The sequence below is a fragment of the Apteryx rowi genome, unplaced genomic scaffold (assembly GCF_003343035.1).
Source record: "Apteryx rowi isolate R43461 unplaced genomic scaffold, aptRow1 scaffold_35, whole genome shotgun sequence".
NCBI classification, from domain to species: domain Eukaryota; kingdom Metazoa; phylum Chordata; class Aves; order Apterygiformes; family Apterygidae; genus Apteryx; species Apteryx rowi.
In genome coordinates, this window is record NW_020449974.1 from 1616399 (window position 1) to 1627051 (window position 10653).

The 10653-nt window shown below is 49.9% G+C and overlaps 1 protein-coding gene across 1 annotated transcript; it reads left to right on the forward strand.

Annotated features, from left to right (window-relative positions):
* The first annotated feature begins 293 nt into the window (after positions 1 to 293).
* On the forward strand, positions 294 to 8799 carry LOC112969436 (5-hydroxytryptamine receptor 7-like). The gene is made up of 2 exons (XM_026072769.1): positions 294 to 803; positions 8003 to 8799. Exons 1-2 carry the CDS (start codon positions 295 to 297, stop codon positions 8772 to 8774), a joined length of 1281 nt encoding a protein of 426 aa, XP_025928554.1. The 5' UTR covers position 294; the 3' UTR covers positions 8775 to 8799.
* The last annotated feature ends 1854 nt before the right edge of the window (positions 8800 to 10653 follow it).

Consider the following 10653-nt stretch of genomic DNA (forward strand, 5'->3'; position numbering starts at 1 on the left):
GGCAATTAGGCAGCCGTCGCAGATGGACTGGGCAGCTTGGACGCCTTTAAGAGTGGAGGCGAGCTCTCTCCGAGCATCCTCTGGCAAACTGTGCATCTTTGAGCAGACTTGGGAAGCTGCTTCTCACTGAGCACGTGAGATCCAGCTGCAGCTTTGGGAAGCAAGAGACAGGTTTGGGGGGGGGGCGTACTTTATTTTCCTGGCTCGTTTGTGATAAAATGTTCTGGTTTGTCACTGGAGGTGTCATTGCTGGGAGAAAACTGGTGCCATTGCCCACTGCGGTAAGCTCAGAGCATGTTGCTAAGGGCCAGCCCCAGCCAGTTTCTGGAGCACCATCTTCTCTTTGTGGAGAACGCAGAGCAGCAGTTCCCAGCTCAGAAACCGCTCCCGAATCCATTCATGACTGAGGAACCCTCCATCCCAGCCGAGCCAGAGCTGCCGCCCTCCAATCTCACCAACGTGACGGACTGCGGTGAGGAGATCCTGCTCTATGGGGACACGGAGAAGATTGTCATCGGAGCAGTGCTCTCCATCATCATCCTAATGACCATCGCCGGCAACGGGCTGGTCATCATCTCCGTGTGCATCGTCAAGAAGCTCCGGCAGCCTTCCAACTACTTGGTGGTGTCCCTAGCAGCGGCCGACCTGTCGGTGGCCTTCGCTGTCATGCCTTTCGTGACCATCACGGACCTGGTGGGAGGCGAATGGCTCTTCGGGAAGGTGTTTTGCAACGTGTTTATCGCCATGGATGTTATGTGTTGCACCGCCTCCATCATGACCTTGTGCATCATCAGCGTGGACAGGTAAGGGAGGCTGAGGCACCAGCTGCGTGTATTCAGGTGGGCTCAAACACGCGGGTGGAGACTGAGGGCCACCAGAATGATTTTCCCCATTGGGTGAAAGCTGCTGCATGTGTTTTCCAGGTGAACGGGGTGGCCGAGGGCTTTCTACATGAACCAGATGCCCCAGTCCTTCTGGAGGAGCTGGGCTTAAGTTGCTTTCTTGAGTAACTTCCCTAAGTTACTTCTTTAGTCCTCCCCCTCCAGGCAGCTGACTCAMATTGTTCTTCCATGGCTTGAGGAACGGAGCCTAGAGCATGGACCTGCCACCCCACCTTTGCCCATCCCCAGCTCTGTGAAAGGCGGCTTGATCATACAATTATTAAATACAACAAAACAAACCCAGGCACTTTGAAAACCTGGGCATTGGGAGCTGGTGGAGCCCGGTCCTAGGCAATGCTCTGCAGAGCCCTGGACTTGCGCGTTAGCTGAGGATGGCAATAACTCCCTCCCACTCCATCCTAAATCCCAGAAAATCCTGTTTTAGCCCAGAGCCTGTGTTTGCGTGGTTGTGCTGGCTTGAGCCCCCACACTTGGAGTTGGAAGGGGAAGGCTGAGCCCGTCTCRCAAAGCGATGAGGCTTGGGCAAGTCAGCACCCCCGTGGTCTAATTATAGCTGCCTGCGTCAGAAGGGACACTGTGCTGCTGAGCCGGTGGGCCGGATCCAGTGCTGACGTGCACGCTGGCTTTCTCGGGAGGTTGATCCAGGTTTACTCTGGCATCGCTGAGACGGGCTGGTTTGCCATGAGCAGCTCCGGGAAGGTGGTCACGGTGGTGGCCACGAGCCCACGTTGCGTGCCGGTCACCCAGCTCCGGCAGGCAGAGCCACCCAGGAGGCCCCCACCAGGTGACTCCCCCGACCACCCCAGCCAGCCACCCACGTAGGGGACCAGGTGGAAAAGCAGAAAGTTTGGGGGAAAGCCAGCTGCTGCAGCTCAGCTGACATTATCCCAAGGCAAAYAAGCAGCGACAAATGCTCTGGAGCAGCCTCCACTTGTCAGCCAGGTGCCCTCATGCGGAGATAGCGTTGCCCTCTGCTCCGTGCCCCTGATCGGCTCGCTGGTGCTGGTGAGAAAACAAAGTCACCCACAGACCACACGGAGGGGTCCCGCTCTGCTGCTGCACTTTGCTTGGTTTCGAGAAAAAGCCTGTTCCTAAAAAGCAGATGTATTCAGCACAGACAGAAGAAAAGTCCACCTCCGTTTGTTAGAGGAAAGAGCTCAAATGCAGGAATGGGATATATGAATGTTTCTGCTCGATGGGTGAGGTGCAGAGAAGCAGCGAGGTACCAGCTACCCACACGTTAATGGGAATGGCTTTGCTTTGGAAACCTAACCTTCCCTTCCCTTCCCTTCCCTTCCCTTCTCCTCTCCTCTCCTCTCCTTTTCTTTCCTTATCACAGCAAGAAGGAATACTCCTCAAGATATGCAAACAAAATGGACAGATCTTTTATGAAAATTACTGCAATTTATTCCACTTCTTAATCACTTCTCCCTAGTCCAATTTCGCCGCTGATGTAGCGGACAAAAATCCGAGTGTCCCAGGGGGCAGGTGGCCGGGGTTGGTGTTGGCTTCTCATCTTTCACCGCTGAAATGGGAAGGGGCACATAGCTTCGGGGGACCCAAAAAGTGCTTCCTCYCGCTGTGCCGAGGCCAAACCCCGGGTGGTGCTGGGTGCCCGGGGAGGTCACTGGGGAAGCAGTCGCTTCATGTAGGGTGGACGGGGGGGGGGGTTGCATCTGAAATCCCCAGCTGCAGCGGGAGCAGCCTTGAGGCTGCTCTAAGTTGCATGGGCCGATCATCTGGCCAAGGGGACACTCACAACCAGGGGCAATGCTTTCTGCTCTCGAGTAACCTCCCATTTAGCTGCGGGAGCTTCTCCGCACGGCTCACCCCGGACAAGCTTTGCTAGGCTTGGGGCATCCAGGAGCAGGGCAGCTCCAGGCCCTTCTGCTAAACCCGTGCAGCCAGCGCCAATTTGCAGTGGGGAAAATCTATCCCGTGGGGACTTCACCCGTGTGCCCATCTCATGCAGCTCCCAAGCACCTCTCTACTCCACTGCAGGCACCTTGTGGTGCTTTAGCACAGGGATGGTGCCACACTGGGAGCCCGGCCGGGGCACGCGGGCACCGTTTGCTGTCAGCCGTTCGTCCCCCCACTCAGCCAAACACCTGATTGGGAAGTTGAGCAGCAAATTGTGAATTGCCTGAAAAAGCATGTTAAGGTGTGGAAAAGGGAAAAAGAGCAAAGGTGGTAATTTGAGCTGAATGAGGGCTGGAGGAGACCGAACCCCAGGAGAGGTGAGAGCGGCTGTCTGCAGAGAACCAGCTCCCATCTGACATCTCTCCTGAGGCCCCCTCATCTCCAGAAGTCCCTTGCTCCACTTCTGCGCTGCTGGCCTTGATCTGGGCACGTCCTSACAGCGCAATGGCCCCACACTGCCCGTCACTAGCATGGGCTAATCCTCATGTCCCTCTTCCCCTTTGGTTATCTCTGGGGTCACCATCCACTCCTGGATGTTGCCATGCCTGGCTTTCCATTTTCCACCAGCCTTAGGGTGCACAGGACAGGATTTTTCAGTTATCTCCCGATGAAAACATATGCAAAAGCATGCATTTCCACTTCTAGCCTGATGCAAATCAGAGCTGACTGCAAAGCCAGAGCAAAAGCATTGCAGAGTTTGCAGAGAGCCTGAAATGCTCTGAAAGCAATAACCTGCCCATWCATCCCAGTTGAGGGTTTAACCAAAATTTCCACTAGTGGCAATTTTAGCTGTTCCTCCCCTCCTGTAAGAAAGAAGAGGGCCAACAGCAGTGCTTCCTTTCCTTGGTCTATTCAAAGAAATATAAATACTTCCCCTAGTCCAGTCCTGACTGCTGACTTGGTCAGCACCTTTAGGCAGCTGCCTGTTTCCACCAAAGAGGAGGCTGTATTTTTATTGACAGCTGAAGTATCCTCAGACTTTGCTTAGCATATATATAAAAGATGCTTGGTTTGCCCAAGATGATGGGTACTATTAAAATGCAGGCTGCTATTATTGATTATTAATGCAGAGTGCTTTCTAAAAGCCTCTTGAYTGAAGCTGGTAGAACTAATCTTGTCTGAAGGGGTTTTGATTGATTGATTGATTTTCTTTTAAATCAAAAAAGTGCTGGAAATGTCCATCCTGCTCTTCCATTTGCCTTATATAATTACGCCAATGTTATAGATTCTTCGTTGCCTAAAACCAAACAAAAAAAGCCTTTTGGCTGTTCAGCTTTTGATGAAACTTTTTGTAAAAATACCAAGCAGCTGATAAAAGACCTCCCCCCCCCCCAACCCCAACGCCAAATCCTCAAGTGGCTCTAAGTTTTCCTAGTAGGGGAAAAACGTCTCCAACCACTTCCCAGGCAGCTGCTCTGGGAGCTCCCTTTCTCCCTGGCAAGCGTTGCCTACCTGAAATCAGATGTGCTCTAGATGGGCATCATCTCCAGTAGAAAGGAAACCCAAGAGAGCCAGCRGGACAAAGTCTGAGCAGCTGGGTTTTTTGGAGTCCCTTTCCTGTGTCTGTCATCCGAAGGTGCCCCGAGCCAGGTAGGTCCCTGGTTATTACAGAAATGCAGTGTATCTCCAGCGAGGTGAAGAGCTCTCTGGGATGCCCATCATYCCTGGCTTAAGGCACGGGCAGATGAACCCAGCTGCGGCTTTTCCGGCAGTCGCGGTCTCCAGCTGCCCTCTGCAACGTTCATCTAGAGGTTACCTGTCCTCCAGCAGGATGGGGCCAGCACAGCGTCAGAAGCCAGGTGCAGAGCTTAAATTTGGCCCAGGGAAGGTATGGGATTGCAGTAAAACAGCAGGGTCCAGGAGACCTCAATTCGGGGCTCTTTCGGGTCCAGCTGACTTGCACGAGCCAGGGCTCACCCAGTTCTCCATCTGCCGAATGGAGAGAGCAGAGGGGGGGCACCTTGGAAAGGTTCTGCTTTTCTTTGGAAAGGTTTTGGTTTTGCTTTGGAAAGGTTTTTTTTGCACAACCAGCTCTGTGATGAGAGGTGCCTTGCCATGTCACACAAACTGCCGGTAAATCACTATTCTGGGAGCTGGCTTGTGTTACCTGATTACTGCTAAACTTGATTAATAACAACAACAGTARCAAAATCAAAGCAGGCAAATTTGATTTGAATTTCTGTGCATGTCTGTGCAATCCAGCCTCCCGCGCTGCTGTAAGTGCTGGCCTATTTTGAGGTCTTCCTGCTTTCATCGGAATTATAAGCGAAGACCTCAAAACGGCCCCATTTCGTCGAGCAGCGACTGCACAAGGCACCCGCCGATGAAATGTGTCATCTTTGCCTGCTTTTTAAATCTCATCACTGTGTGTTTCGCTTGCCTAGCATGTAAATTCCTTGAAATTCTCAGCAAATCCCGAGTGTATCAGCTTCTAAAGAAAACCCAGTAATAGCATAAAAAAAGGATATCACACAACACAGCACACATTAGTTTGAGAAGTTCCTGGCCTGGACGTACCAGAGAAGTGATTTTGGGTGCTGAACTCGGAGACTGGCACGGTCATGATTTTTAGAGGATGTGCTCTCTATCCCCTTTCTAAGTATCTTGAGGTAACCCCAAAAAAGTAGGTGCTGTTGGATAATGCTGGTTTTTAATATATTGGTGGGTGTGAGAGACGAGGAATGGGGTGTGTGGCTGGTTTCCTGGCTCCACACCTTCTTGACTGCTTCCCTCCCAGAGGATGCAGGACAGGCTGATACGGGATGGACTCCAGCTGCTCCCAGCCCTGCAAACACCAGCTCCATGTCGTGGAGGTGACCTCATTTAGGGAAGATCTTTGATACGGAGGATGGGATGAACTCCAGTGAGTCTCCCAGCCTAAAGGATGCGGCAGGAGATCAGGTCTGCTCTCCCTCCTTAGCCATTTCCTACAGCAGGAGGGATGTCCAACAGCCTCCCTGCATCCCAGTCAGCTGAGTGGGAGTGCTCCCACCCATCCCTCCGCATCCCGATCGTTCACCTCTTCTCGTCCTTGCTGCGTGCAGCCAGGCAGTAAGGAGGAGATGGTGCTTTTTGGAAGCACAGCACCAAAACCAGCCCTGCTGCCCCATTCATCTATTTATAAGAGGGAGAGGAGTGATGGACCTTCAGGGCGATGGGCTTAAAAGCCCTTTCTTGAGGGGTTGCGTTGCCTTGGCCTACACAAATGTCACCCTCCAGCCTGTACCACTGCTGGGTATTCAAGGAACACAAGTGGTTATGCGTTGTTTCGCTTTTTTTTGTGTGTGTGACTAGGGCCAGCTGAAGAAAATAGAGAAGAAAATAAGAAAAGTATAATTCAGTGAATGAATTYAAATTTATTTTATTTGGTATTCAGGGGAGAATACTTTGGGCTTCAAATTTATTTAGGAGTTYGAGGTCTGGGGGAATTGGTTTTCTTTTTTTCATTTTTTATTGTCTTCCACTCTTGGGGGAAGAATTGGAGAAGGGAAAAAAATCAGGCAACAAAAGCCTCCTAATATCTACAATAAGACTGTTTGATTGTTGGATGAAATAATAATTCAATAGCGGTAAAAAAATTCTCCACAGACATTTTCCTTTGAGCAAAAAAGCCTGTTCTTTCTTGAAAAAGCTTCTAGCAAAAAGTGTCTATATAGATGCTGTCCTGACTTCCCCTCTCGATTGACCCAATTTATCCAAGACAATTCAGAGGTAACTTGATCCTGCCTAAAAATGCCTACAAATTCCTGACAGCAGGCAGCGTTTGAATCAAGGAGGCTGTAACCTAAAAATATTCATGTGACAACTGGAGGTTATCGCCAGGCTGCTTGAGACTGAATAGGAGGCAGAAGTTTTCAGTGGGAACTTTGACTGACAATGGCCAACTACCGATTTATCATTGTACAATTGCGATTTTCCAACTAGCAGTTGACACAATTTCTTAGTCCCATGAACGCTCTCAGTCAAGACTGGGGATATTTCAAAACCACACGCCATAGTCTGACAAGGAGATGATGGGTTGTTGCAATCTCCAGCTCTTTTCAATCAGGCTAACAAAACTGTAGGAATAACTTCAGCCATCAGGATTTGCAAACCCATGGGTCACCACATGCTTTTTGGGTCTCCCGGTTGGAGTTCCTCTCATTTTATTCCCCATGGAGGACTGGACACAGTCACCTCAGGAGCTTTTGGCCTTGTAGCGGGGGGGACAGCTGCTCCAGCTGGCACTCGCTCCTGTCTTGGCTTACAGCAGATGTTACAGGAACATTTAGGTTTGTACTGCTATTGCAGGATAGCCAGAGATGAGTGAAGTGTGCTATTGACTGTGGTGTTTCATATGGGTGCTAGTAATGCAAGACTCAATCATCCAGTCAATTGGCTGAAAGAGGGTGTGAATTAACAGCTGCTAATTTTGCACCATAGTCTACCATCTGATCAGCAGCTTTGCTGTCTGTACCTCTCCAGACTCATCCTGAAGTCTGCTATGTTCACTTCCCAAAGGTGAAATTGCTTCTGCCTTGCACATTGCCTCAGGGGCACTTGAGCTGCAGGTTGCAATTTCATCCCCAGGTTTCCGAAAGGTGATCTCTCTTCCTTGGCCAAATAAGAGAATGACTTTGTCCTTCCCACTCTTTGTTAAACAGTGGTATGAGTCTACTTGCTTCATCTGGAGTCACTTCTGACATATCTTGGTGCAAGTATTAGTTCATAGATCACCCATCTCTTTCCCTGGGAGGGCAACCGGCTGGAGTGAGCTACATGTCATGGCTGGAAGCTGTTGCATTTTCTCTGTACAAGCTAGTTTCGGTGGGAAACTAAGCTTTTTAAGCACTTTTTTCCCCCATGGAAACCCCTGGAACCAAGACTGTGCTCAGCAGTTAGACCACATCTCCTGTCATGCATGAGGTTGTTGCAAGAAAGCTTCAGGGAATAGTCAAAACAGGACATTTAGGCAAGAGAGCTGAAGGGGTATGAAACACCATTTCACAGACGACACTGCAACTGCACGTCCCCAGGAACATTTTCATTTAGGGAAATTGTTTCTTGTTCTCTCACCAGGCTGAAATTCTCCTGTGATGGAGCATTAATAGCTGCTTAGGAATGAAAATCCCCCAACACCAACCCAAAACACCAATACCTTGTGACCCCCATAAGCTTTGAAACTTTTCTTTTTTTTCCAGGTATCTGGGGATCACTCGGCCACTGACGTACCCCGTGAGACAAAATGGGAAGCTGATGGCCAAGATGGTCTTCATCGTTTGGCTCCTGTCTGCCTCCATCACGCTTCCTCCCCTTTTTGGCTGGGCCAAGAATGTCACTGTGGAAAGAGTCTGTCTCATCAGCCAGGACTTTGGGTACACGGTCTACTCCACGGGGGTTGCCTTCTACATCCCCATGGCAGTCATGCTTGTCATGTACAGCCGGATCTACAAAGCCGCCAAGGTCAGTGCCGAGAAACACCGATTCATGAACTTCCCCAAGCACTACGAAGAGGAGGGCGTTTACTGCCTGGAGGCCTCCAGCCGGAGCCACCACAGCTCCAAGCGCACCAAAGCAGTGGAGGAATGCGCCACGCTCTCCAAACTGCTCCGGCAAGACCGAAAGAATATTTCCATCTTCAAAAGGGAGCAAAAAGCAGCCAGGACCCTTGGCATTATTGTGGGGGCATTTACATTTTGCTGGTTTCCATTCTTCCTGATGTCAACAGCTCGGCCTTTTATTTGCGGCATCCGGTGCAGCTGCATGCCTCTGTGGCTGGAGAGGACTCTGCTCTGGCTGGGATACACCAACTCCCTCATCAACCCCTTGATTTATGCTTTCTTTAACCGAGACTTGAGGACTACTTTCTGGAACCTCCTGAGGTGCAGATACAGGAACATCAACAGGAGACTCTCCGCCGCCAGCATGCACGAGGCCCTGAAAGCCACAGAGAGGCACGAATGCATCCTGTAGAGCCATGTCCTCTAGTTTAGTGCCTAATCGGTGAATTCCTGCCTCTCCATTTCAGGTTCCTTGCTTCTCTTGCCTCTCGGGGCTGGCAAAAACCATGCGTGCCATTGCTCCCCAGCCAGACATCGCCGCTCAGCATACCACCCATTCCCTCACCCCGGGAGCAGCTTCGGTTCCCTTCGCCCTCAGCAGGAACAAGCGGGCAACCCTTCCTTCCTACCGCTTCCCAAGTGGGAGCTGAGCAGCCATGAGCGAGACCAGGTGGTCCAAGACTTACCACCAGCTGTCTCAGGACTGTGGGCAAGTCACACCACCTTTCTGTGCCTCGGTTTCCCCATCTGTAAAAAAAATAAACAAACAAAAAAATCATCCAAACAAACAAAAAAAAAAAACACCACAAACTACATAAGACTGTGACTCTCCACCTTTGAAAAGGGCTCTAAGGTCTGTGGAGGGAGCACATAATACACTATGTAAAGATGACACTGGCTGCACTTCTCTATCAAATACAACAGCAGCTATAGGCGCCATCCTAGAGCCATGCACTCATACCATCCCAGCTTATAGGAACTGTTTCCACTGATTTTGCATTTCCACACTGAGCTCAATCCCACGTTTGCACGTCAGAGCAGTAATACCAATGACCCTCTTCCCCTCACACTGTTGCACTACAGCACTTGAAAGAGGCACGCTTGCAAAATGAAACACAAATGAAAACGAAGCTTTTCTTTATGGTTGGGTAGAAAAGTCTGATGGGCTCCTCATCAGGGAGATGACCAGTGAGCAAAGACTGTTATGTTTATTGGGTTGTACTGTAATTCATTCTCAGACAAGTGATGTGTGTTCATAATTTGTGGCTAACTGACTCCATAAAAGCACGCTTTGGTTGACAACAGAAAAGAGTATATAATTTCTCTGACAGCTTTACAGTGCTTCAATATGATGTCCAGCAAGCTTGAAAAAATACACTAAGCGATGTATCCTTTTTTTAAAAAAAAAAATTACCAGTCTAGTTTCCTTATTTCAGTGCAGATTCTTTGGGCATTTGGGCTTTAAAGTGTGTCTTTACATTTATGCRATGGCAGGATTTGTTTTCCTCCAGGCCTCTTCTCTGTTCCTGACCATCCCCATTGCATCAGCCCTGCTTTGCACTTACCTGAACCCTCGCCCTGTCCATAGATGATATCTGCTCCGTGGGGTTAGCTATTTGAACCTCTCTTATCCGTCTTTCCTTCTTAAAGCCACACTGTTCAGACTGAGGCTAAGGAAGGTGTTTTCCAGCCCATGGACTCTTCCTTCACCTCAGATTTTCTTTACCAAGCAGGAATGTAAGAATGGTAGTAGTAGGTTGGGTCAGTCTATCTAGCCCCACATCCTGTCTCTTGCACCGGGAAAGGTGCAATAACGGGATAAGCACAGGGTGATGCTCTCTGCAGCACTCCCTCAGCCTCACAGGATTTCTGGCTCAGGGTTTTCCTGAGATAAAGACAATTTCAGTAAAAAAGGGCATGTCTGAACTACAAAAACAGAGCACCCACCCAGTGTGCAGAGGGGATTCACCTGGCCATGGACGTTGCTGTGAGTTTCCTTTGTGCACGTTGACGATTGAACCTTCTGGAGATAACAATCAGCATAAGACRGGAAAAGACCACCAAAGGTCACCTAGTCCATCTGTCTGTCCCAAGCCAGGATCAGATCCACCTCTGCCTTCCCAAAAGGTGTTTGCCTAGCCTGCTCTGCCCCTTGTGTCCACTGTGCATAGGCACAAGGGAGACATATCTCAGCTCTTCTTTGGACACTCTCTAGTGCTCACGGCCTTTTACTATTAAATAGAGATCGCCTCTCTGACTGCAGTTTATCAGTTTTTTTATCATGAATACTA